The sequence below is a fragment of the Lepisosteus oculatus genome, chromosome 23 (genome assembly GCF_040954835.1).
Source record: "Lepisosteus oculatus isolate fLepOcu1 chromosome 23, fLepOcu1.hap2, whole genome shotgun sequence".
In the NCBI taxonomy this organism is placed as follows: Eukaryota; Metazoa; Chordata; class Actinopteri; order Semionotiformes; family Lepisosteidae; genus Lepisosteus; species Lepisosteus oculatus.
This window is the reverse complement of record NC_090718.1, coordinates 2,876,833-2,904,799: the sequence shown is the minus strand read 5'-3', so window position 1 is coordinate 2,904,799 and position 27,967 is coordinate 2,876,833. Positions and strand designations below refer to the sequence as shown.

Here is a 27,967-nt window from a genome sequence, read left to right as displayed (position 1 = left end):
CCAGAACGCTCCCCACACATCAGCTATCAGTGGGGAGGAGAGCAGAGTAATGAAGCCAGTTCATAGATGGGGATTATTAGGAGGCCATGATTGGTAAGAGCCAATGGGAAATTTGACCAGGACGCTGGGGTTACACCCCTACTCTTTTTCGAGTAACACCTGGGATTTTTAATGACCACAGGTGACCACCCCCTGCTGGCCCCACTAACACCTCTTCCAGCAGCAACCTTAGTTTTTCCCAGGAGTCTCCCATCCAGGTACTGACCAGGCTTACACCTGCTGAGCTTCAGTGGGTTTGCACAAATGAGCGTGGCAAAAGCAGAGTGTTGGTGATATTGTATGCTAACCTCATCAGCATTTAGGAGAATGGATCTTTACAAATTCTTCTCAGGGTTTGCACTCCCTCAATATCCCCTTAATTCAGCTGGTAAAGTCATTTTACCGTTCTGCAGGTAATGTACGTCTATTATTTCATTAAGTGCTCAGGTGGAAGAGAAATCTGCAGGACAATGTGGATACCCAGCACAGGTCTGGGAACCCAGGGTCTAGGTCAATCGTTAGCATTGCTCAAAGATGCATTTCAGTATTGCCCTTCAGCCACAAGGGGCCACTAACTCACTGAAGTACCCTTATTATCGCCAATGCTGCTCTCCTTTTCACCTGAAAGAGTGAGGAGACACTCTTTTTTACTTTGATACTATTAGGGGCTGCCGTTTCCACGGTCTGCACGCACAGAATTTGTGACTGTGACAAAGTTTACCTTCAATATTCAATCAGTTGTATCAGAAATGGCATTGAAAGGCATCTGAGAAATGAAGAACAATCTTACCCTGCTGCACCTAGACAAAGCATTTTCATCGTTTAGAAGCATGCCAGTTTTATACTGCTAATAAAGGAGGGTGACTTCCATTTACAAGAGACTCTGTGTGAAATGTAGCGTGGGCTTGTGTAGCAAGGAACGGTATGAGGCTTTCAGGGAGAATTTATTAGTACTCATTAATTAAATTGACACCATAGACAAGGCGAAGCTCAGATTTCCAGTTTTATTGCTGTTTGTGTCTTTAAGTCAGAACACTGTGCACCTCATTTCTCCCCTTTCTCTGTCCTTCCTTCTCCTCTCTCTCTTTGCCCCCTCTAGCTTCTTCTGTCTTGTCTAGTTCTTCTCCATTGTCTCTTTGATCCAGCTCAGATAGTTGCCCACTTTAGTGTATACTCCATAAGTCCCCTTCTCCCCACACTTAATCCCCCACGAAACTATACCAGCGGCGTAAAATGCGCCCCCTGATCCCCCTTTCTGCAGGGTGAACGCCCCTCCACTGTCCCCCTGGCATGTGTCCTTTCCACCTTCGGGCAATCCAGCACAGAACATGTTTTCAGTAAGCGTGGGGATGTCTCTCTGGCGCCCCCTCTGGCTTTCGATGGAACTTCTGCACTTCTCTTGCTCAACGACAGGCAGGCGGATGAACTTGAGCCTGTTGGAGATGGTGTCCTCCTCCGTCACCCCCCAGCCTGAGACGTAACTGAGGGAGAAAGAGGTTTTAGGTGGGAGCCTGGCCAGTAGCTGGATGGGTCACCTCCTGGGAAAGCTAAGGTTGCTGCTGGAAGAGGAGTTAGTTGGGAATGGTAGAGGATGCTCACCCTGTGGTGTGTGTGGGTCTTAATGCCCCAGTATAGTGACAGTCAATACAGATAGCTGTGCAGTCCAGATGTGTCTATCGGCACATCACTCATGCTTTTTTCACACCGTTCACTGCCCGTTAGTGATCAATAACAGTCTTCCCTTCAAATTTGTACCTCAGGCTGTGGAACATGAACAAACATGTAGCTTGAAAGTAATATTTACATATTTTACCCTACTGAATGTACTTTTTGAGATTTGCGTCCCTTTTGAAATGTTGAGTTAAAAAGGCATTGGGGTCAGGAAGGACTTTGCTTGCACGAGGAAGAAAAACATGTTGTTCTGCAGAGCAGCTGAGGAGCGCTTTCACAGGAATCGCTTGACGTGACTCTTTTCCGGACAGAAGAATTGGCATATTCTGTTTCAATATCACCTGACATTACAGCCAGTTTCCAAAAAGACCCACAGAGGAGGAAAAAATCCTATAATTCAATATCCTGAAAAAGCTTTTAACATTACAAAGAGCCGAGGAGAAATTAGGGCCAAGACTATTGGTTAATACAGTACTGAAACCATGGCTGACCAATCACACTGCATTCACTGTGTAGAAAGAGACAGATGGGGAAGTAAAAATTTGTCTCACCCCACACTTCCAGGGCTGTAAGGGGTGCCCTCTGGTGGCAGACACAGCGGCATGATGTGTCTGTTGACAGTGACAGGCTCCTTCAGCTTGATGAGTGCCAAGTCATTATCGAAGGAAGTCGAGGACTGAGAAAAGCCAGGATGAGGAAACACTGCCTCCACAGAAAGCTTGTTTTTCAGGATATTCTCCACATCGTTGTCTCCTACATATACCTAGGAGAACATAAGAAAAACATGAGAAAGTTTGCAACAAAGAAGAGCCCATTCAGATCCTATAGCCTCTGTTACATGCAGTAGTTGATAAGGATCACATCCTTATATATTATATGTATATTTCTATGTATATTTCATATACATACCTGTATATGAATGTATGAATGAATGTATATATATGAATATATAGTTCAGGTGGGTAGCTGCGTCAGCATGCGTAGGCTGAAAAAGAACAAGTAATAGGTTTATTCCATGCTGAAAAGAAGCTCACACCTGAAGAAGGCTCCACGGCCGAAACTTCTTTTCAGCATGAAATAAACCTATTACTTGTTCCTTATATGAATATATGTATATATACATATGTCTATTTATATACATGTATTATGTATATTCCTTATACATTGATTGTATACATTTTATACATGCTGTACATAAGAAATACAATGTATTTCTACCACATGTATATTTTTGGTATATTTCCCTACACAACCACAGGAAATAGCATCACCCACACACCCAGGAGAAATGCATCTTTCAGCATGTCCAGAGCTGTTTGACCTTTGGCACTTTGAGAGTCACTCCTTCTGTCACGTACTGCCTTTCTTGCAGTCACTCTATGTATGTGGTGTTCATATAGGATATATCTTTAATCACCATAAATGGAAGTACGTTATTGCAGTACATTACAAAATCACAGCTTTCAGTGCCATGTCCCAAACTTCCAATGTCGTCTATGCAGATTATATTAGATGTATGCCGTTAAGTCATGTATGACATATGCTGTACAACCTATCTTTTACACATCAGAATAAAACATAATATATTGATTTGCAACATCTCGCAGCTCAGAGGTGAATGGAGAAGAAAACCCAACAGGAGAGAGACAGCACTGGGGAAAATGGAGGACAAATAGGGAGAAGGAGACAGAGATCGTCGCATATTTGAATACAGACGGTGCATTCGTACCTCCAGGGATTCTACGATTGTCTCGAGAGACTGCAAGGAATGCTTTTTGGAATGCACGTTGTGAGCAGCCGTCAGGATCCAGCGATCGGCAATCAGAGCTGCTCCCGCCCTCCCGTAGAAGGTGTTCAGGAACACCTGCCAGGGAAATGCCCCCTCCTCGGCGTCTTGCCCCCCCAGAATGCGCTGAGTCAGGGAGGGAGAGGCTGAGGGCTTGCCACACACTGGGGCAGAAAGAGTAAAGGGGGTGGGGGTGGCAAATGGAAAAAGAAGAGGTGGAAGTACAGATCACAAGCACTGACAGAACCACTGGACTGCGGTTGTAGCGGAGCAAGTGTGGGCACGGTGACATCATCGCCCTCCCTGGGCTGAGGGAGGTCTCCTTAAGCTCACTCGGTTGGTTCCCTGTTGCGTTTTGCCAGAGACCCGGGTTCATGCCCCAGGTGTTGGGGGACGAACCGGCGGGGTGGAGGGGTGAGGGCACGAGCCCGCGCGAACCACGACGGTCACACGGTGTTGAGAGAGACACCGACTGAGCACTACAGGGCATTCACTCTGGAAACGATGGTTACAAAGAAGAAGCAACTCTTCCGTCCATCTGACCCGTTTAGCCGTTAGAAGTTAATTGATCTGAGGAGCTCATCTGGCCATTTCTTTTCGAAAGAAGCCAGGGCATTGGCTTCCACAATGCTGCTGGGTATCCCATTCCATACTCCCACCGCCATTTGTGTAAAGAAAAGCCCCCTGCTCCTGCATTTCCACTCTCTGGCCACCTCTGTCCCCTGGTTCAGTTTTGACTGTTGATTCTCAAAAAGGCCACAGGACTTTGAGTACTTGGTTTTCTGCCTGCTTGCAAAACTAGGAATTATCTGCATTTTACATAATCTACCAGGTGTTTGCTCAGTCTTGAATTTTGTCTAGTTCCTTAGCTACAGTACTTCTATGGTGTTTGCTTATCCCATTTTAATTACAGCAGAATCTAGATCACTGTAAATTAGGAAGATCAGAGGTGATATTCTGCTAATTACATCACCCCGTTTTGAACATTCACTCCTTATCTGTGCTCTCTGTTTTTCTCACTCCCAACACATACATTTCTTTGAGTCTACCATTTCTGCATTAATAATTAAAGTTTTATGAAACCTTTCTCACAAAACCTAAATGATCCATATTGTATGCTCTGTGTGTTCCCATTTCTGTTGTTGCTGGTTCCACTGTTGTAACTTTTGATATGAGAGACAATAAAAAAAACACAGGAAAGCAAAGAGCCTAGTCAGGTCAAAGAGATGACCGTGATATCATCGGTTAAATAGTTGCTTACAGGTTTACCTGGAAAACAGGTTGGGATGATGTAGTTGCTGTTGGAATCTGTCCATTTCCTGTCAGCAGCGCAGGTGTAGTTCACTGAAAATAAACAAGCAGACAGATAACCAGATACAGAGCTGACAAATAGACACACTCAATCTATTTTAATATAATGTGCAGTACTTATAAAATATAATAATCCTTACACTCATATAACACTTTTCTGGACACTCCACTCATAGCCCTTTACAGGTCATGGGGAATCCCACTACTACCACCAGTGTGCAGCCCCACCTGGATGATGCTCCAGTCCTCTCCCCACACACCAGCTCTCAGTGGGGAGGAGAGCAGAGTGATGAAGCCAGTTCAGAGATGGGGATTATTGGGAGGCCATGACTGGGAAAGGCCAGGGGGAAATTTAGCCAGGACACCATAGTTAACACCCTTTTTCTTTTCAGGAAATTCCCTAGGATTTACAATGACCACAAGGATCAGGACCTCAGTTTTACATCTCATCTGAAGGTCAGTGCATTTATTTTTACACTATAGTGTCCCACCACTGGCCAGACTTTCATCTGTTTAGCTTCAGTGGGTTGCCAGTTTTGACTTGCATGGTGATATAGCTGTGGGCTAATAATATAATATACACTAGCACATAGTGTACTGTGCTAATATAATACACACTGATACGAAACACACACAATGATAAAGAGGTGGTGTCATTTTAGTTATTTTTAGTTAGGATCTTTTACAGATCTTCCTCCGATTCATGTTTTATTTTATTTCTAATCTGTTAATCCAGAGGTGTGACACTACCATTTTCTAGACCATTTTCTAAAAAAGTTAGCTCAGGTACCGTATAAATCTGTTCTGTGCAAACTGACTAAGGTTATAGCATAATATTGTTTTGTTTGTTTATAAAGCAAGACACACTGTCCAATCTGGACATCTTTCTGTTATATGATGATTCATGTTCTTAATTTAAGGGGGTATGAATGCATCTGCAGGACACTGTGTGTGCAGCAGACATACAGGTTACTTGTGAGCGAAAGTGGTGAACACACACGTGCTAACACAAACACACAGCCGGTCAGGCTCACCGACAGCCCCTCTCTCCAGGGTGTAGTAAGGCTCGTTGCAGTGATAGTGGATGACAGACTGGTACTGATTGAGAGAGCCAGAGAGAAACTGCACTCCTCCGTTTAGCAGGTTGGAAGGTGTCCCACAGTCTATTACTACACAGAGGGAAACACACAGGAGATCTCAGCAGTGCAATGAGGGAAAGACAGAGAACGCAGGTCTGGTTCAGAGGTGTGGGAAGAGGAGAAAAGGAAAGGACAGCTGACTCACTGCGACACTCAGGCAGGGGGAGGTGCCACTGTCCATCGCTCTTACACATGGAGAAATATCCCCCGATCTCCTTCTCTCCCTGAGAAAGAACAGGAGTTAATACAGGCAGGTCATCACCACTGATAAAAGACATAAACACTGCATAGAGTGCACTACTCTAGTTCATTAGCACTGCATGGAGTGCACTACTCTACTGTAGTTCATTAGCACTACATTAGCACTACTCTAGTCCAATGCATTGATTCACTATTAAAACACATTAACACTGCATTGTGAGTGAGGTTTTAAAACACATTTTAAAACACAAAAAGGCTCTTACTACAGGGAATATGACTTTCTGAATCTACTTTTACACAGGTGCTGCACTAAAAGAGATGGAGAAAAAAAGAGATTTAATATAGGCCAGTAACTGTCTTGAAACTGAAGTATTTTCAACTCTGACCAATTGACCCACAGCACATTAAAGAGTAGCAGACTAAATGACACCACAGTAAATTAAGAGTACTTGAATCCTGAGAGACGCACAAGTGAAGCACAGACTCACCATCATCAGCTTGTAGCCGGTGTCACACTTGACTCGGATGTAATCTCTGAACTGATACTTTAAGAATTGTGGGGTCACTCTGCCATGAGAGATACTTCTGGGAGATGGGCACTGAACCCCTAGGAATATGAGAAAAATTGGGTTGGGGTAATTACAGTGTTTATTTTATGCGTGATGAGTGTATAAATGCATAATACTAATATATCACGTTGGTATTATAATGTTATTACAGTATACTCAATATTTCTGTACTTCATCGTTTTATGAAAGGTTTAGGGGTGCCAAAAACACCTCTTATCTGCTATGTACCATCCTAATCGTGTGATGGGTTTGAGTTTCTTGTGGTCACAACTGTTAGGTCCCTCATTCTGATGTTATTCTTCACTAAGTATTTAGGGGGTTCAAGTAAATATAGAACTGTGGGGCTCCACTGTCATTAAAGTCGGTGTTTCCGTTACCATTTGGGAATCTTCCCAGGGTGCAGGAGTCTGCCGGTGACCAGCCTAGCCTGGCAGAGTGATGGCCTTGCTGTGTGCTCTGCTCTCCATGCCCGCGACAGGACAGTGTGTGAGTTTCTGTTTCAGCGTGTCAGAGCGAGCTGCACTTCACTTACGCTCTGTGGTGTACTCCAGCCTCCAGCCCCGGCTGTCTCCTCTCTGGTCGGTGTGATATTCCAGCCGCACCTCGTTAGAGGAGCTCACGATCGGCGCTGGAGCTTCGCTTCCGCACAGGAGAAGATCGGCATGACCCGGGATCGACACCTAGAGACACAGAGGGTGTGGAGAAAAACTGGGGGAGACTTCAAAATGACCAAGTTAATTTACTAAAGGATCATTTGACAGGAAATCTGCAGTTAAGGAATGGTGTGCATTGAGGCTTGACTTGTCATTGACATTGATGGGAATTTGGTGATGTTGGTGCAGGATGGGTGCAGCAGGGATTAGTGGGTGATTTAACAACTTAGTTTTCTTTCATCATCACCACCACAAGAGTTCATGTACCAATGGATCACTTTACAGGGGATCTGCAATGGTCTATGCAATTAAAAAAGGGTGGTTCCAGTCTAGACTGGGTTATTATTGTGACCAGTAATCATGTTCAGTGTTTTGAGAAGCAAAGAGAAGGTGACTGAGGTTTGACATTCAAATTGGCATTGATGGGAGGCTAGATTCCTTCACGCCTTGCAGTTGGGGCGGGAGGGATCAGTGGGTGATCTGATAGCTCGGTATGCTTTCTTCATCGCTACTACGAGAGCTGTGATGCTGAGCTAAACTGATCTGCGCTAGACATGTCCAAAAAGGGGGTTAATGAAATTTGAGTGACAGGTCATTCTGAAAGCATTCCAAAACATTCAAGAGGGAACTGGCTTGCTAATGGTTTCATCCATCGCTGTACCTTGAGCCAGTGATGAGGGCACTGGGACAGCTGGTGCTCAATGTCAAACAGCCCCAGGAAGTGGAGAGTGATGTGGAACCCGGGCTCCACGCTGATGGTGTAGCGACAGGACAGGCCAGGGGGTGACAGGTTTGGGTACCCCGGAGAGGAGATCAGCCCCCGGGGCTCGGTGAACACCCCACCTCCACACTGCACTGAGAGAGGGAAAGGGAGAGGAACAGAAACACTCAGTGCTCGTGCATTCACGCAGTTCAGTTTACTGGCTAAAGTCTATAACAGAGCACAGTGTGGGGATCCATACAGTATTCACACAAACTGTCATCAAAATCCGAAACAATATTTCAATACTATTTTTATACAGAGACAGGGAAGAAAGTGAAATGAGATTTAATGGAGTGCACATATTGACCTACTAACCAGATACTGAAAGACAATATCTGTTACTTTTAAATGTTTCAATTTTTAAAGGATTTCACTTAAGGGTCTTTCTAGGCAGGAACACTCACAGTATTTTATTCTAGTGAACATAGTGAGGCAGGAAAAGCTTACGTACATTGGCAGGTCCTGTTGTTAGGCTGCAGCTCGTATCCATGGCGACAGGAGCAGAGGTATCCTCCCAGGATATTGTGACAATAGTGCTGACAGAGAGGCTCCTCCCCTTCCTGCACCGGTGACGCACACTCATCCACATCTGAGAGAGGGAGTGAACACAGCCACCATAACAGAGAGACTGACTGGCTGCAAGATTGCAAGAGGGCGCTCTACTTCTGTCCTGTTCCTAGTTCCCTGTGATTATTCATGTCTTTCTGGTGTGTCTTGTTGTGTAGCCTATTTACTTCCTGCTTCTGCTCTGCTCCTCGTTCAGCATTGACGTTCGGATGTCCTGAGACCCGCCTAGCACCAGGTCACTCCTGACCGTGGCCTGAGGGCACAGGTTTCTATACGGCATTCCCTGAACAGCTGAGCCCGGGCTAACCCCCGTCTCGTCGCTACGCATAGGGTCTTTATCGCTCTCCTGCCATTCCACTGTTCATTCCAGACATCCGTGACAATTCCCCTCTTACAGAGCAGCCTGGGGAATCTGCACGCACTGCAAACTCCACCTTTGCAGTAATCTCCAAGTTAAGAAGATTAGATGGCACAGTGGAACCATCCCTCTATTACTCCATAGCCACCCTCCTGGTCTGTCTGTGCTGGTCTTTCACTTTCAACTCTGTAACTGTGGAAAATCCTCACCTGGTTATTTTCTTTTGCCTGGTCTCCCTCTGACTTGTGGGCCTCCACAGAAAAGACTGAGGACCCTACTAGACCTAACGAGTCTTCACCAGACTTCACTCCACATAAAGACTGCATATGAAGTTTGGAGCAAGAACTTTTCAAGGAGCTTTTAGAACTCGCTGCCCAGCACAACTGTGGGGGGGCTTTTCAGACAACCTCTGACCCTTCCCTGAGTGATTTTGTAGGGATTTACAGTATAGGGATCCAGCATCCCCAGGTGCAGCCAATTCCCTAAATCCCTCATGGGAATGCACAGAATGAATTCCTGGGCCTCCCTCTGGTAGTTACACTCTGTTAGTACAGTCCTGGTTCATCCCCTCTACTACAACAACACAGGACTTTGGCACTACGTAGGGAGTGATAGGGAGACAGATCAAATGCCCAGTATAGGCGGTGTTTTCACCTATGCCGAAAAAAGCTGAGTCTCAGAGTGGCATGTGGACACAGTGAATCAAGACTGACCTATGGCCTGGTAAAAGGCTTTAAATCCGATGTGCTGATGAGGCCCCGGAGAGGAGGAGTCTGACTGGAAGAGGAGGCGCAGACGGTTGCTAGGCGAGAGGATGGGACTGTTGCCAGGGTGATGCTCATCAGCAGAATTCTGACCACAAAACCTTCCCAGAACCTTCTTACCAGACATCACCTGCTCAGAAAGAGAGAAAAGTAAAGAGTAAAAGAGAATCAGGAGACACTCTTGACACAAACAGACTTATTCAGCACCTAGGGCATCAGTGCATCATCAGGGTTTTTTAGTTTTTACCGTGAGAGAGTCATAGTAGCAATCTTGCGAGGGCTCAATATCGAGGTATCGGAAGGTGAGTTGGAGGGCGAACCCCTGAGGTACAGCCAGGTCCCACACTTCATTGAGAGAGGCAGGGTAGGGATTTGGGTAACCAGGTGACTGCACTTCTCCATACAAGACAGGGGAAGACCCTGAGAGTGCCACTGCCAAACACAGGGACACACACAACAACCTAATACGACAACGAAAAGAAATATCATAACACTTTTCCAAAACAACACAAGAGCCACACTTTAACATTATTACTAAACCACGAATTATTCAAAATAATACAAGAATAATATCATATCTATCATAAAACAAGACAGGAAGAACATTGTAAAATAATCCAAGAACAAAACAAGAGCAATACTGTAACAATATTGGACAAAAGCACTCCAGTAACATTGTTATTAAAGTTACTTTACAACATTATTGTTGTTAAATGCGAACAAATGTTGTAACAATGCTTTAATAATGATTTGCTTTTCATATCGTTACAAGAATTTTAGTCACCATGATACAATAAGAATATTACCACCAATAATGATACTTAGATATGATATATTTTTTAAAATGTTATAGAAGGTCCTTGCTCACAGGAAATTAAGGAAGTTATGTCACTTCAGCCTAGAGCAAAAGAGAAGATACAATCCAAGTACATAATATCCTAAGAAGTGGAGACAGTGGTAGCATAAGGGCCTGTTTCACACTCTGTAGTGATAAAAAGACACAGACTTACAGTATAACAGGAAAATAATGTGAATCATTTAATTATGGAGAATAAGAAAGCCACCACTCTTTCAGCACCAAGAGTGTCTGGAACGGCCAGGTAGTGAAAAGGCCCAAGTTCATTTAAGAAATGGCTGGTTGCAAATATAGATTTACTTAGCTACTTTACTGCCAAATGAGGAAGATTTTCAAAATGGCCTCTTTTCATGTTGAACTTTTCTCTCATTCTCATCAGACACATCTCGAGCAAATCCTGCTTCTCAGAAATAATCCACCTGCTACGCAAAAACCAGGAACAAGAGGGAGGTGTTGCAAACGCCTCAGGCCTGCATCTGATACAGTCTGTGTTACATCCACCCTGCTGTGAAGCTGTAGTGGCACAGATCATGCCTCAACCCTGTGGTAGAGGACACAGGATATACAGAGCACCTTGCTGTAGTACATCTGGGATACTTCGGCAATCTAGCACTACTTCACCTTCCGAACCACCACCAGGTGTTTCCCAGCGGAGTCCTTCCTGCCTTTTCCTTGTTCCTTTTCCCTGTTGTTCTGCACTCTCTGAAATGATCTCAGATTCAGATTCAGATCTCAGAAACTCTCAGATTCTGCCTGGGGACCTCCTGTGTTGCTGTGGTTCCCAGAACCAGTCCAGTCTGGTCAGGGTGGCTGGGGATTCCTGCCTGTTCCAGTTCTCAATGGGCCATACTGCTCAGGCTGGTTCAGAGTGCGCCTTAGGTAATTCCGCTCAGTCCGGTTCCTGGCGAGATCCCAGTTTACCTCCCCAACGATGTGCGACCTACCCGGCTCCAGGGTTTGTCCCTTAAGCTCTGCCCAGCACTCTGGAACAGAGCACAACTCCTGGTCTCTGGCACGCCTTTCCAATCCGCCCTGACAGAGCGTGTTTGGTGTGCCTGGTCCCAGTCTTTGGTGTTCCGATTACCTGGTGCTCTTCCTGATGAACCACCCAAATGACGTGCACCCTGTCCTGCCTAACTCCAGGTGCAGACCAAGCAGTCCTGGGGCTTCTCCCCCTGTCTGTCCTGGTGAAACTGAGACCATCCTGGAGCTCATCGGCCACTACATCTGGACAGCGACACCCTTGCCCTTGGGTCCGTTACTTAGTTCCTCGCCTGCCCAACCCATGCAGATGGGTGGCACATTGTAACAGTTTGTCCTTGTTTTCCGTTTTAAAAAACCCAGATCAAACAGCTTTGCAGAAGATTGATATTGAACCACAGATGTTTGTTTTTTTTGGTGACAGGATGACAATTCCACTATATTTGGGTGGACGTGGAAATATTACCATGACCGTTCTTGAAAATACTATGCTCAAACATAAGCATTAGCACATTAGCCTAACAACCTGCTGGTGAGCCAAACACAAACACCAACAGACATTAATCAATTTATAAAGTACTAAGTAGGCAGTTAGGCACATGTACACAAAAACACACAACAGTATTTTCATAGACTAACAACAAAAAAAAAACGTTAAACCTTAAATAATACTAAACACACACTGAAAGTATTAAAGCTTTCATTTAAATCACAGACTCACACAGAAATGCTCACATTAAATCAGTCACATTGAGCTATAAACATAGATTAATTAAGGATGAAAAAGCATAATAATATTGACTCACCAGATGTTCGAGGTGAGTAGACCCATGACCTAGTTAGCTTGTAATAGAATATTACAGTTTATGTCAGTCCAGGTTTTAAAATATTTTCACTTTATAGATGTAGCGAAAGACAAAACTATAGCAGGCGGCTTTACTCTTGGAAGTATTTTTTTTCCTTTCCAAAGGTAGCAGAAGAAGAAGTGGAATGAGGGAATGGGAATGAGAGAGCCTGAAAGTCACTAAGGAACAAGAACTTCGGAAAACGGCCACTGTTTAATTTGGCAAGAAGAGAGAGAGAGGGAGGTCAGTATGAGCACATTGGCGAGCTGGCTATCCTCCTATATTCACTCTGACCAGAGAAGGAGATAGGGAGATACAGAAGGAGTGGGTCAATTTAAAGACACTAGCTGTACATGACAGTATACCACTGACACAAATGCACAGACATTGACGATAAAAAAAACGACAGGCTTATTGGCTGACTGATTGGACAGTGCAATACATATTCACTGGGGTTACACATAGAGAAAATGAAAGAAGGAGGGGTATTGTGGTCAGTTACCTTCCAGTAATAATGTTATTTATCAGACGGCTTTATTTGCTCTTTAAAGTTCAAACTCCAGACTGCCTGTTAAAGATTACTCCATTAAACACACAAACACACACCACTGTCTTTCAGTTGATGGAATTCTCATTCCTAGTCCTGGGGAACCACAGTGTTTCCACCAGGGCCCTTAATCACCAGTGCTAATTGGTGCTAGAAATTGTGATCTGCTTTCTAGTTTAGACTTTGGTTCTGTGCAACGTTTAAAAAAAAACGAAAGTGCATAAATGTCAGCATGCAGAACTTGATATAAACTCTCCTAAACTTCTTAACTAAACATTTGCTTCCTCATTTCTGACGGACAGCTCTTAATAAGTGATCCAAAGATGAGCAGACAAATGAGCTTGCACACCTGAATCTGGGATCACATCAATTACAAACTTCAGAGAGTTCTTTAAGAGCTAAAAGTAAATATTTAAAAGGCTTTATAAAGAAAACCAACAGACCAAAGGACCAGAACTGAGAACCACTAAGGTAACGGACAAATGAAAAACTGACCTAGTCTTTAAGTTTCCATACATTCCCTATTCTGCATATTATGCTTCACAAACTGGAATTTCCCCAGTGACCATTCAGTGGGGAAAAATCTCATTGTAAAGCTGCAGTCGTCCTTAAAGATGGAAAACGTAATGATCCCCTCTAAAATGTGCTGTACCGTGGTTCTCCAGGAGCAAAGGGCCTTAACCGATTCATTATAATCTAGCCATAGATTCAAACGAAATGTTCCCTTGGGTATGTATTACTTACATGTGTTTTATACGATAAAACAGATTTATTGTCTTAAAATATTCAAACAACGAACAGAAATAAAACTGTGTATATCAAGCAGCACTGAGCTATTTTGTCTTATTTGTAATTTAGAAATCCTCATTTCACACAGTGAAGTACCGCAGTGCACCACCCCCTACTGTTCTGAATGACTGCCCCTCTTACAGTAGCTATGATCTCTCTATAAGGAATATATGCCCTTTTTTTCATGGTCTAATGCCTGTTACTTATAATCAGTGAAACAAAGAAGCTGTTTGCAATTTCTCCCTTAGATCCGCATGTGTCCACGGTTTTGCCTTTCTGTGTTGCTTGAACCCTTATCTTGTACCCCTTACTTGTCAGGATAGACCTCAGCTTCTCCCGTGACCCTAAATTGGATTGGAAGTTGTTAGAAATGGATGGATGGATGTTTCTTTCCGCCTGCTGATCCGTGAAGATCAGAAATAATGATGCCATCAGATTATGCAATCAATCAATCTTCATCCTATGCATGAATGCACTGCCTGATTAATCAACTATTCATTCATTTCATAGATGTGCCAGCCTAGTAATAATTAAGACAGTAGGCCTCTATTGTGTGTAAATGGGTTCGCATGTGGTGCAGAAATTGAATAATGAGGTAACTGATAAAAGGCTGGGAGTCACACTCTCACACTGGTTTCATTTAGACTAGGTTTGGTATATAAAGGGATTCACAGTAATGGTTGATTATTGGGTTGTGTAGACAGGTACGGTTTGTTGTACCTTAAATAACTTTTGTAAAAAGAAATTCTCCTTGAAAACTCTGTTTTTCATGTGCGCAGGCAGCTCAAGGTGATGTACAAGAACAGCCAAATCTCAAACGTGACCTGAGATCTTACTTCTGACAAGTTACCATATCCAATATGAAGTATAACCCTACAGGAGGGAAAACCAGCTGTCGGGGTAAACCGAAAAACAGGTTGGCAGTCTGGCCAGCAGCACGTCAGCCACAAGGATGAACTCTGCTCATCTTTTGTTCACTCACAGTCAACACAAAACAGAGCCACGGTCTCTTCCACACTGTGTCTGTGGACAACAGCCACCAGGAAAACAAAACTAAAAATCAAGAGCTTTCTTTTCAGCAGTGGCTCCTTTTATTTTTAACCAAAAACTCCCAAAGCACTACATTTTTTCCCCCAGTTTGCTCAATAACGACTTTTCATCTTCCTATCCAGCATTTTTTCTTCATTTCCTTGCATTGGGAATTATTGTACAGCATTATTTTGTGCTTGCGCATAAAACAGGCCTCCCACGTTCACCCTGCCTCTTAATCATATATTCGTATATGGACCATGGATTTCACTTTAATAATGTATTCAAACATTTGGTTTAACCAAACATATGATCTATCCTGGCTCTATCCTGCCTACAGTGAAAGATAGTATCTGCTTTGAACTTACATTGGATTATATGGTACATGAACTTGTTTACAAATCCTGTGCTCTTAGGTGTAATTTAGTCTTTTTCATTCTCCACTATGCCTCTCCTCTCTTTCCATGGTCTCTCTGATCCAACCCAGGTAATTGTCCACTTTAGTGTAGTAACCCCTTTCCCTACAGTACAACCCCCAGGACACAACGCCATAGAGACGGAATGGACCCCTTTCTATCTGTCCTCCTGCTCCTCTCCGAAACTCTCGGAGGAAGAAGGGACCCCCACTGTCCCCATGGCAGCTATCTTTGCCCTTCTCACCAGCACAGAACATGTTCTCAGTGAACATCTGCTCCAGTGGTTTTCCATCTTTGTTCTTAGAGCAGGTGTCTCTGTCCTTCACAGGGATCTCAACATACAACAGTTTCGAGCTCAGTGTGCCATGTTCTGTCCTGCCCCATCCTGAAACAAACCCCAGTCTTTCGGAAATAAGAGTCCCATCATCTTTCCTCTCGGGGAGACAGATGGGGAGAAGATGGGGTCCCAGGGGTACGCGGGATTTCAGTTTGACCAGGGCGATATCATTGTCATAATTGATATGTTTTCCACTTTTAGGGTCTTCCAGGTATCCTGGGTGGATGAAGATCTTCTGACTCTGCAGAGTTACAGCGTTCTTGGAGCTCTCTATATTCTCAATGTCCGCTGTCCCCCCGTACATCAGCAGACTGTCCTTGCCCTCAACCACATGAGCAGCTGTGAGGACCCATCGGTCAGAGATCAGAGATCCTCCTCCTTTTGGATCATTAACATAGACCTGCCAGGGGATCTGACCAGGCTCTGCCTCTCTGCCTCCAAAGATACGGCCGAAATCAGAGTGCTTGCTCTCGGGCTCTCCACACACTGTGAGAAAAGAGTACAGCAGAGAGAAGAGCAGAATTATCAGAACTACAGAATATGATCGCGACATCTCTAAGACAATGACTGACCTGTTCTCCAACGACCACAGTATATTAACACAAACCTCCACTCTAATACTACAATCTTGAAGCATATGAACAAAGCCTGTTCATCATCAGTCAGAGATACTTCTCCATAAACAATATTTTTTAGTGTATGGTTCCATATTTCAATTTCCCTGAATAATTAATAGTGCAGAATACAGGAAGTATCCCAGTGGATTAAAATGAACAGTACTGATTCCTACCTGCAACACATTTTGGCAAATCCAGACTGTCATTCAAAGACCTCCAGTAGCCCTGAGCTTCACATCTGTACACGTCTGAGACAAAAAAAAACAGGATGAATAACCCTTTATAGTTGAAGCAGAGTCAGAGCTAACATATATATTCCCATACTGATCCTACAGCAACATGACAAAGGTCATTTTTTATTTAATCATCCTTATTGCACAATTTCCTCCAGCTGTGTAGGTCCTGGTGCTTTAAAGAGACCTAGAAAAGCTACAACCATGCCTGACCTACAAGGTTAGAGCCCAAGAGAGTCATCTAACACAGAAAAGCAGGTGAAGACAAATAGTACACACCCTAGATAAACAATCAACTCAGGGTCATTGATACAAACCCTACCAGAAAAAACATTTACAATACTAAAGGTTGTACTCATCACGCTGAGAACCCAAGGAAAAAAATCACTAGGTAGCACAAATACCGTACAGTAAAGTAGACAGTCTTTTTTGCGACTAAGTTTTAACCTGATGTGAATAGGCCGCTGCTTTTTGGACTTTATCACAGATATGTGTTTTCTCAGTGCAACGCTACTAAAATCACTTTGTAAAGCAAGACACATAATCTAATGTGGAAATCATTCTATTACATGATCTTTTCACTAGGACTAAATCTGAGGGGCGCACTGTGTGTGCAGCAGACAAACAGGTTACTAGTGAGTGGAAGTACAGTGGTGCACACAGACTCATACACACGCACACACAAACACTAACACACATACAGTAGCTAGTCTGACTCACCAGAGACCCCTCTCTCCAGGACGTAGTAAGGCGCGCTGCAGTGATACTGGATGACAGACTGGTACTGATTGAGAGAGCCAGAGAGAAACTGCACTCCTCCGTTTAGCAGGTTGGAAGGTGTCCCACAGTCTATTACTACACAGAGGGAAATACACAGGAGATCTCAGCAGTGCAATGAGGGAAAGACAGAGAACGCAGGTCTGGTTCAGAGGTGTGGGAAGAGGAGAAAAGGAAAGGACAGCTGACTCACTGCGACACTCAGGCAGGGGGAGGTGCCACTGTCCATCACTCTTACACATGGAGAAATATCCCCCGATCTCCTTCTCTCCCTGAGAAAGAACAGGAGTTAATACAGGCAGGTCATCACCACTGATAAAAGACATAAACACTGCATGGAGTGCACTACTCTATCTGATTAATACTACATTGAGTGCACTACTCTAGTTCATTAGCACTAGTCCAATGCACGGATTCACTATTAAAACACATTAACACTACATTGTGAGTGAGGTTTTAAAACACATTAACACTGGATTGCACTAATAAAATACTTTAACACCTGCTGATACATCAAATTGTATCAAATTGTTCTGTGTCAATGGATCACTAGGAAGAGAATCAGGAGGCATTTACTGCAGGGAATATGACTTTCTCGTTCCACTTTTACACTAATTCTGCACTTAAAGAGATGGAAAGGAAAATTTAATATAGTACAATAACTGCTACACAAAAGTACTTTAACACCAATTGACTCACAGCACACAAAGAGTAAGAGAATAAATGACACTACAGTAAATTAAGAGTTTTTGAAGCCTGTGAGACAGACTCACCATCATCAGCTTGTAGCCGGTGTCACACTTGACTCTGATGTAATCTCTGAACCGATACTCTGTGAATTGTGGGGTCACTCTGCCATGAGAGATACTTCTGGGTGATGGGCATTGCACTCCTAATAATAATAATAATAATAATAATAATAATAATAATAATAATAATAATACAATGTTGTTGGGCACAAGTCATACTATCTGATGTTGATGTCATATGTGCTTATTTTTGCCAACAAACAAGTCTTCATGCATTCCTCAATTGAAACATCTCTGAATGATGGGATTAGTTATTTCTTGTCACTCCTCAAACTCCAGAAGAACTGGGAAACTCTCTCAAGAAAAGATAAGAGTTGCACAGACAAGGCCATAAAACAAAGTAGACCTGGTCATTCTGAAGTCAAGAGAAGAGACCACTGCATTAGAGACAAGATCATAAATTTGGGGTCATTACTGAGCAAGGAATGCAAGAAAGGACTTTTGTTGAGCTTCAGTTTTAAGAAACTGGGCAAGAATGGTCCATATATAGGTTCTATATACCACAAATATATTGTTTTACCATTCTATTAATATTAAATGAAGAAATCACATTTTTTTATCAAAAGAAACAAGAAAGGAGGGATATCTGATCAAATGCCTATAGATATCACTTGTTTGCTCTTGAATGAAACAGCTGCTTATAATTAAACAGATGAAACGGTCAGAATTTTGATTGTAACAAGCATTACTGGAAAACGTCAGAATTTCGATAATTGATTATTGAGACCCACCCACATCGGATGAGAACCCAAGATTAGAAACCTAGTCACCCCTCTAGTGGCTAAATAAGATACTATCCCTTCCCATTGCTGAGCAAATCAGAAGCAGTAAAATAGAATCCTTAATTCTTTGAGAAAATACCTTTTAAAGTACAGGATGTGATGCCACATACATATTCCATTCTCTTACAAACGAATAAGCTCAAACTATTCGATTAAAACATCATATTAGGTACAATATTTATTTCAGGAAAGAGTGAGCTATGCTTGCTTGGTTATCAGATGAATGGGCAAAACATGAGTAGTTCAGAAATGTATCAAACCTGTGTGCATTATTTAGAAGAAAACGTGACTTTTCTCAAATACCAGACATTTCTGTGATGCCTTTTCTGAGAGAAGCAATAAAAATTCCTGAAGGAGAGATTGGGAGATCTCGGATATGAATTGTCCAACCAGAATCCTGGCGGAAGAGACTTTGGAATATTGTTTGTCTGAGCCTCAGAAACAGGGCAAACCAACAACCAGTTTGGAAGTTAGGCCCGGTAATTTAGGAAGTAAACACCCAAGGCAGCCAGTACACCACGGGGACCTCCACCCTCTCCAGCCTGCAGCCCGTCTTCATGTCTTCACACAGCTCCTCACGTTGCTCAATCCTCACAGATCAGGTGATCCTACTGCCTCGCTGTCCAGCCCATAAGCGATAGGAGCACACCAAGTTTCTCTAGTCTGCACAACTCCAAAAGAAATAGTTTGGATTGAACTTGTGCTCCGGTACAATCCATCACAGGGATACCAGAAGACATTTATCTTGATAATTAATGTGACTCCATTCCCTTTTCCTCACTTAATTGGTTACTATCTTAGCAACTTTCACTTTTCTCATTCTCTACTTTCCAACTATTTTCTAGATTCTTTCGAACCAACGTTTTTTTGGTTGTATTATTTTTATTCCTATTTAACTCATCTATTTTAAGAAAGGGGACCTGTCCTGATTTGAATTTATGCAGATTAACCTCACTGCTATCAGGAATTCAGGTTGCTAAGCATTGTGTTAATTGTCACGTTGACCTTGCTGTGTTTCCAGAGACCTTCACAGCTATTATAGGGTTAGTGGGGTGATTAAGACCACTACATCACAAGACTTGTTTTATATCTTCCCTTGGTGTTTCTGTAACCTCCCAGACTCGGGGTATAGGTCTTGCATTTGAAAGTGCTCACAATAGGGTCTAAGATTTAGTCACATGTGCTATTCTCGTAAAATATTTAGATGATTGGCTGCAGGTTCAAGCAACCCTCCAAACCTATCTGCACCACAATGAGATATAACTTGCCTATAAATTTGTCTTTGGCATCACCACACAATATATTCACACAAACAATAGTTCTAAGCACACAGCAATACAGATACACACATTTTGCTCTGCCCAAATTACACTATCATTTTGCATGTTCCAATAGCTCCATGCAGGAAACAATCACTTAGCTGCATTTAATATCTTGACTGCACAGGGACCAAAGGAGTTCTTCTACACATTTTTTGGGGGCCACAGACATGATAATCACCTCTCTGAAGGTAGCAGCTGGAAACAGGAATGAAGAGGGTGGGAGAGGTCTTCAACGATAAGCTGAGCTTGTGTTTGAACTGCAGTCTAATAGAGCTCTATACAGCTGGTTCTCCGGTCAACCAAGCATTGTACTAGAAATGTTCACAATTCTAGATGACTTCCTTTTACTCTTCATACTCAAGCTACCCTACCACACAGTGATACCACAGTTAGCTTTCTGCTAACATTATATAAACCCTCTCTAAAAAAAACTCACCCCAAAACCTTTTAGCTTCCTGATCAAAAATGTAGACTGACTAGCCTTCTTAAAAATGCAATCATTTCTCCAAAAGAACAACAAAGGACGTGGCACCCTTCACCTTGAGTCCTGCTAGAGAACGCAACACCTGTTTTTTTATCGAGGAAAGTCCCCCCTTTAATCTCCCACACTATCGAAAAGGTATGTATAGTATTTTTGTCTTTTCATAAAAAAAATATTTGTTCAAATCTATTGTAGATTGTGCATGATTGCTTTACCAGTGTTGCTAAATAGATTAGGAGTCTACAGTCAACAAATGGGCACTGTGAAAACAGACCAGCTGCAGCCAGTGATTTTCTAAGCTTTAAATTGAGTCCAAGTGCGGTTTTCATACTGTAAGAGTAGCTGCAACAAGCAAACAATTAAACATATTTACACAACTATTGACAAATAGTGTTTTAGATGTTTTTTCATCCTGCGTTTTCTGTTCTGCTGCTGTGATACTATGAATATAGAAGGTGTCACGGCCCTAGATTGGCAGTGTTTGTTCATTTTTTCTCTTTTATTTTTTCTTTTCCCTTTCTCTCTTTCTCTCCATAAGATATCACAGTGGGGCCCCCCTTTCATTAAGATCGGTGTTTCCATATATCATTTGGGAATCTTCCTTGAATGTGGGGCAGAGCAGGTATCCAGCACAGCCCTGCTCTCCATGCCCGCGACAGGACAGTGTGTGAGTTTCTGTTTCAGCGTGTCAGAGCGAGCTGCACTTCACTCACGCTCTGTGGTGTACTCCAGCCTCCAGCCCCGGCTGTCTCCTCTCTGGTCGGTGTGATATTCCAGCCGCACCTCGTTAGAGGAGCTCACGATCGGCGCCGGAGCTTCGCTTCCGCACAGGAGAAGATCGGCGTGACCCGGGATCGACACCTAGAGACACAGAGGGTGTGGAGATAACTGGGGGAGACTTCAAAATGACCTAGTTAATTTACTAAAGGATCATTTGACAGGAAATCTGCAGTTAAAGAATGGTGTGAATTGAGGCTTGACTTGTCATAGACATTGATGGGAATTTGGTGATGTTGGTGCAGGATGGCTACAGCAGGGATTAGTGGGTGATCTGACAACTTAGTTTTCTTTCATCATCACCACCACAAGAGTTTAGGTGGTGAGCTTAACTGACCTGTATTAAATGCCCAAAACAGTATGATGGGGAGTTTTAATTTACTGTAATATTCAGAATCTGTGACGGTAAATTGAGAGCCTATTTGGTAATTTTTCTGAACCAATCAAACATAGTGATTTACAGTCTTACAACTGAATTTTAAATATACAATATGCAAGTGATTGATACAACACTGAAAACATGCATAACAAACAACAGCAAAAGAATATATTTAAATCAATCTGCTGTGATACAAAAGGCTGATCGATCACTCAGGGAGTATCGGATCAGACTGATCAGACTTAACTTCAAGTTCAACTACGCATTGACACTATAATGTGTCATGGTGTACCTCGTAGGTTTTATCTCATATAATTGTTAAATTTGTTCATAGATACAAGTGAATCTGCATTAACTATCACAAAAAAAACATCAGACGGGTTTGGAATAATAGTTAAATTCTCAAGACTTATAATGTTTGTCAGTAAAGAAGTTTGTTAATCAAAGATCCGTTAGCCATAGGTCATTGAGGAGCTGAACTTTCAGTTGGCAAAACGGAGCTTGGTTGGACTGGTCCAAGCTGGTCTGCGCTTGCCAGTTTCTCACTCTATGCTAGGAATATCCCAAGAGAGCAGAGTGCACCGTAGTTTGTCTTGTTCTTGGGGTCCAACGACAAGATAGGCAGGTGCAGAGCTTTCAGTTCATCCAGATATAATTTGTTTCATTTTCATATTCAGGATGTCAACAAAGAGAAAGAGTCTAACTATCTTCTTTTGTTGATCAGTCAAAAATAACAGTGGGTTGGCAAACACAAGATTTCTTCTGTTTCAGAAAGAATACTTTGGACAAAATTCTGTGCTTTACTGACTCACTTTCTCTGACTGGCTTCTTGGAGAGAAGTTTAAGTCCTGACTTGTACTGCTTGCAATCATATGGTTGGAAGAATCAGATTGCCAGTTCAGTGGGAGAGATAAGGAGACAGTTAACCAGCAACAAATAAGGGTACAGATTTTATGAGGCGACAAGTTGCTGATTGGTTGGTTTGCTATCAGGTTAGGTTCAGACACCCACCTTGCAGATTCTCATTGGAGGACTTTCCTTTGGGTGATGAACAGTGACCACTGGTTTTGAGAAGAAATCAGACTACAGATTTCATAGACTCCATCTGTGTTGAATATCATTACACTGTTCAACTTTGATACAACTCTATGATGTATTTTACAAGAGGGTTCTCTTAGCCACATTCCTGTGTCACCAGGATGCTTGGTCAAGGCACCACAAAGATTTAACATTTCTAATAATGACACTAAACTGGCTTGCTAGCGGTTTCGTCCATCGCTGTACCTTGAGCCAGTGATGAGGGCACTGGGACAGCTGGTGCTCAATGTCAAACAGCCCCAGGAAGTGGAGAGTGATGTGGAACCCGGGCTCCACTCTGATGGTGTAGTGGCAGGACAGGCCAGGGGGTGACAGGTTTGGGTACCCCGGAGAGGAGATCAGCCCCCGGGGCTCGGTGAACACCCCACCTCCACACTGCACTGTGAGAGGGAAAGGGAGAGGAACAGAAACACTCAGTGCTGGTGCATTCACGCAGTTCAGTTTACTGGCTAAAGTCTATAACAGAGCACAGTGTGGGGATCCATACAGTATTCACACAAACAAACTTTCATCAAAATCCAAAACAGTATTTTCAATATTATTTTTATACATAGAGACAGAGAAGAAAGTGAAATGAGATTTAATGGAGTGCATATACTGACCTACTAACCAGATACTGAAGGACAATATTTGTTACTTTTAAATGTTTCAATTTTTAAAGGATTTCACTTAAGGGTCTTTCTAGGCAGGAACACTCACAGTATTTTATTCTAGTGAACATAGTGAGGCAGGAAAAGCTTCAGTGTCTGGACGTACATTGGCAGGTCCTGTTGTTAGGCTGCAGCTCGTATCCATGGCGACAGGAGCAGAGGTATCCTCCCAGGATATTGTGACAATAGTGCTGACAGAGAGGCCCCTCCCCTTCCTGCAACGGTGACGCACAGTCATCCACATCTGAGAGAGGGAGTGAACACAGCCGCCATGATGGACAGACTGAGTGGCTATCCGACACAGTACATTTCTGCTACACAGGTAGAAAAAAGCAAATGAACGAGAGTGGCAGACAAATGCCTAGTGCAGCCGTGTTCACGAATGCAGACAAAAGGAAACTTATAGTTTAGGAGTGGCATATGGGCACAGTGAAACCAGACTGACCTATGGCCTGGTAAAAGGCTTTAAATCCGATGTGCTGATGAGGCCCAGGAGAGGAGGAGTCTGACTGGAAGATGAGGCGGAGATGGTTGCTAGGCGAGAGGATGGGACTGTTGCCAGGGTGATGCTCATCAGCAGAATTCTGACCACAAAACCTTCCCAGAACCTTCTTACCAGACATCACCTGCTCAGAAAGAGAGAAAAGTAAAGAGTAAAAGAGAATCAGGAGACACTCTTAACACAGACAGACTTATTCAACACCTAGGACATCAGTGCATCATCAGGGTTTTTTAGTTTTTACCGTGAGAGAGTCATAGTAGCAATCTTGCGAGGGCTCAATATCGAGGTATCGGAAGGTGAGTTGGAGGGCGAACCCCTGAGGTACAGCCAGGTCCCACACTTCATTGAGAGAGGCAGGGTAGGGATTTGGGTAACCAGGTGACTGCACTTCTCCATACAAGACAGGGGAAGACCCTGAGAGTGCCACTGCCAAACACTGGGACACACACAACAACCTAATACGACAACAAAAAGTAATATCATAACACTTTTCCAATACTACAATAATGATATACTTTTTACAAGAGGAATAATTTAAGACAGACAGAAATAACACTCCTAAATAAAATAACCCAAAAAGCAGGCTAATAACAACAGCAAACTGTAATAGCAGAGACCATCACAGTGCACACAAGTACATCCATCAAAGTCTTAGTGGAGCAATTCGTCAATTAGTCTTCAGCAGAAGAAAAGCGATCATTCTTCAAAAACGATGAAGGTTCAAAACGAATTTGCTCCTCAAACAATGTGATTCAAATCTAGGAAAATATGTCCAGAATGGTTTAATAGATACTCACTGAGCCAAACAGCCCAGGATTCAAAGATAGAAAAGGAGCGTCACACAGTAGATCAATAAATTGCTTGTTAATTTCATCTTCTGTTACAAAGTTTGTTTTCTCAGTAATTCTTTGCTCTGAACCAAAATAACCAGAACAAAACCTAACTTCTATCAGAGTCTTCACCATATTTCATAGGTACATTTTCCTTAACTATACAAGTTAATTCCAAACCGCTAAATAATAGAAAGAGCTCTGGACTCAACTAGTTGTGAATGTCCTGAACAGCCAGGTACAGTAGTTAAAATCAAGGCACCTGATACAGTGTGCCTCATTTTCCATTTTCAAAAACCCATACAAATACAGGTGTGCAGAAGATTGATATCCAGCCACAGACGTTTTATGGTGACATTGTGATACATGTAAATCCACTATTTGATGGTGGAAGGAGGTTTTTACTATGACAGACCTGTAGAAACCATGCCCAAACATGAACACACATTACTGCTAAGAAAACTGTTTTCTCAGTTTTAGAAGGAGCTGTTCATCAATAATAAAGCAATAATAAAAATGCTGGACCCTACATCAAAAACACACCAAATTAAAGTACAGCATTTTGGAGGACAGACTCACACAGAAATTCACTTATCGAAACAGGAACACAAATGCAGTGTAATTTGAAAACACAACAACAATCTGGTAATGTAATGTGTTGACTCACCAGATGTCTGTGGTGAGTGGACCCATGATCTAGCTGCTTTTTAATAGAATTGTAAAAATGCTGTTAGTCCAGATAGTGCGATATTTTCCCTTTTACAGATCAAACAAAAGACAAAACCGTAGCAGGTAATGTTTTCCTTGGTCTTCCTTTCCTAAGGTAGCAGAGGAAGGGGTGGAATGAGGGAATTAAAATACAAAGAGCTGAAAAGTCAATTGGAAATAAAAAACAACTGAAAACCCAGCTATTTAATTTGGCAGACAGAGACAGCCGGAGAAAGAGGAAGGTCAATAAGACCGCATTGGCAGACCGGACACCCTGCCGTACTCACACTGGCCAGAGAAGGAGATACAGAAGGGGTAGGTCAATATAAACACTCTAACTGGACATGAGAGTATACCGTTGCTTCAGATGGACAGACCTCGACCATAGTAAACCACTGAAAGTTAAACACAAATGCTCAAATATTCTAACCTGCAATTACAAATAATGACCTAGAAAAATGGGTCGGATTAGCATCCACCCCACCATTGTAGATTAGCTTGGGCGGTTATCAATTACGTTCCAGATCCTGAACACATGCTTTGATCACCCTTGAACACAAGGGAGTGCCAACAATTAGCCTCAGATACACTTGCCAATTCACCACAACTAGCCTAAAATACTCTGGTCCAAATCAGGTACTGTATGTAGTGTTGGAGACTATATAATGAAACACTGGGTCAATCAGTGACTGTACACCTTCCACATTTCTTCTGCCTCAGATGCCTGTCAATGTTGATTTAACGAGGGGAAAGTAACTGTGACACAGCATCAGGATTTTTGCGATCCAGTCCCGAAACAGAGTAAAACATTTTTCTTGATCCCAGTCCCACATAATTTGTTGGGCAGAGTCATTTGTAGTACTGTTCTTAAAAATGGAGGGGAAGGAAGACAAGCAGGCACCTAGTTGTGGTGGGTTTTGCGTGTTTATAATTTTGTAATCTTTAACAGGCAGTCTGGAGTTTGAACTTTAATGCGCAACTAGATCAGTCTGATAAATAACACTGTGACTGGCAGATAAATAAACATAATCCTCCTTCTTTCATTTTCTCTATCTGTAATCCCGGTGAAAATGTATCGTGGTGTCCAATCAGTCCGCCAAGGAAGATGAATGTGAATCATTCTGAACAGCGTACAATATATTTAGAAAAATACACAACAATTTGAGACAAAAGAATTCCAAAAGAGTTTTAAACTTCCAGGATAGCCTTAAAGACCAGGAAAAAGGTAACTTTTGGGTGAGTTCTCAGTGCTAGTCTTGGGGGACCCCAGTGTCTCCTGGTATTTGTTATACCTGGGCCATTAATCACCAGTGCTTACTGGTGACTGTGTCTATGATCTGCTTTCTGTTTGGACTTCTTTCTACAAAGCCCTGGATTTAAATTTACCATAAAGTGCATTATTTCCAACAACCTCAGCATGAAGGATTCTCAGACGTCTCTCCTCAACTTGCTCATTGAAAAAACAATTCTCCCTTATTATTATCCCTGACTAACAGCTCTTAACAGGTGATCCCTTGATGTTGATCGGATACAGATAGTAATGACGCTGGATCAGACATGCCCACAGTGGGTCACTGTCTTTGTCAAACTTATTTGCCATGTTATGTTATTTTATGTGTCCAAGTGACTGACCCAAAAAAAGGTTTTATTTGCCTCTGAAAATAGTTTTCTCATCAGCCTGTCCAGGCAATCACCTGTAAAAAACAAAATGTCCCACACCAACTCCAAAGACTAAATCAATGGAGGTCTTCCTGAAGCTATTGAATCTGGTCTAAGAATCTGTGGCTTGATTCATACCTTAGTATCAGGCCCAGACAGACAATGTCCCACAACCGCCCAAGATACCCTATCTTGCTGGAAAGTTTGAAAAGGTCTGAAAAATGATCACTTTCTCTTTTGAAATGTTTACTATAGGGCGTTTTTGGTCCTTTCATCCCTCTAAATCCCATAAATTTCCTCAAACATTTCAGTAATAGTAGTCTTCCCTTGTTCAGCACCTCTCATGCCACTTTTTTCGGTGATATGGTAGTGAACGATTAGCAGGAAGTATTTTGTCCTTTGTCTCCTGTGTTTGAAAACACATCAATTCACAATGGCAACAATGCAGGAGGCTTCACTGCTAGACTGTCAGCAGACAGACTTGAATGCAACCTTCCCAAATTGATATCAAAAAGCAAATCACGTCCAAGTCAGTGAAACCCCTTATATACAGTACTACTTACTGTAAATAGCCAAATACTCCACTTAAAACTCCAGGTGAGAATGTGGAATTAACTACCAATGATCTCCTACTTCAAATAATTACTACCTGGTGTGTCTATGTATATCTAAGTGTATGACATTACTAAAATCTACTACAATGTTACTGCATGTAACATGAT

At 42.6% G+C, this 27,967-nt stretch overlaps 2 protein-coding genes across 2 annotated transcripts; both read right to left on the bottom strand.

Moving 5' to 3' along the window:
• Nucleotides 1-1,024: 1,024 nt before the first annotated feature.
• On the bottom strand, nucleotides 1,025-12,880 carry LOC102687602 (complement C1r subcomponent-like). Its single transcript, XM_006642386.3, has 13 exons — nucleotides 12,465-12,880; nucleotides 10,069-10,282; nucleotides 9,771-9,951; nucleotides 8,584-8,721; nucleotides 8,031-8,224; nucleotides 7,249-7,396; nucleotides 6,636-6,754; nucleotides 6,092-6,170; nucleotides 5,842-5,976; nucleotides 4,766-4,840; nucleotides 3,440-3,660; nucleotides 2,262-2,473; nucleotides 1,025-1,520 (listed from the first exon to the last, which is right to left on the bottom strand). Exons 1-13 carry the CDS (start codon nucleotides 12,488-12,490, stop codon nucleotides 1,154-1,156), a joined length of 2,109 nt encoding a protein of 702 aa, XP_006642449.2. The 5' UTR covers nucleotides 12,491-12,880; the 3' UTR covers nucleotides 1,025-1,153.
• Nucleotides 12,881-14,891: 2,011 nt separating this feature from the next.
• LOC102687802 (complement C1r-A subcomponent-like) lies at nucleotides 14,892-25,785 on the bottom strand. Its single transcript, XM_069182799.1, has 11 exons — nucleotides 25,546-25,785; nucleotides 24,290-24,503; nucleotides 23,992-24,172; nucleotides 23,653-23,790; nucleotides 23,083-23,276; nucleotides 21,356-21,503; nucleotides 18,022-18,140; nucleotides 17,442-17,520; nucleotides 17,192-17,326; nucleotides 16,412-16,486; nucleotides 14,892-16,107 (listed from the first exon to the last, which is right to left on the bottom strand). Exons 1-11 carry the CDS (start codon nucleotides 25,569-25,571, stop codon nucleotides 15,302-15,304), a joined length of 2,115 nt encoding a protein of 704 aa, XP_069038900.1. The 5' UTR covers nucleotides 25,572-25,785; the 3' UTR covers nucleotides 14,892-15,301.
• Between the last annotated feature and the right edge of the window lie 2,182 nt (nucleotides 25,786-27,967).

Bases quoted from the DNA above. Each gene is read 5' to 3' on its own strand.
- LOC102687602 (XM_006642386.3), bottom strand. From the start codon at position 12,490: ATGGGTCTACTCACCTCGAACATCTG. The intron at 5,977-6,091 runs GTGAGTCAGCTG...CCCTCTGTGTAG, and splicing joins CCCCCTGCCTGAGTGTCGCA to TAATAGACTGTGGGACACCT. The intron at 1,521-2,261 runs GTGAGACAAATT...TTTCTCCCTCAG, and splicing joins TACAGCCCTGGAAGTGTGGG to TTACGTCTCAGGCTGGGGGG.
- LOC102687802 (XM_069182799.1), bottom strand. From the start codon at position 25,571: ATGGGTCCACTCACCACAGACATCTG. The intron at 23,791-23,991 runs GTCAGTCTGGTT...TCCCTCTCTCAG, and splicing joins AGCCTTTTACCAGGCCATAG to ATGTGGATGACTGTGCGTCA. The intron at 16,487-17,191 runs GTGAGTCAGACT...TTTTTGTCTCAG, and splicing joins CCTGGAGAGAGGGGTCTCTG to ACGTGTACAGATGTGAAGCT.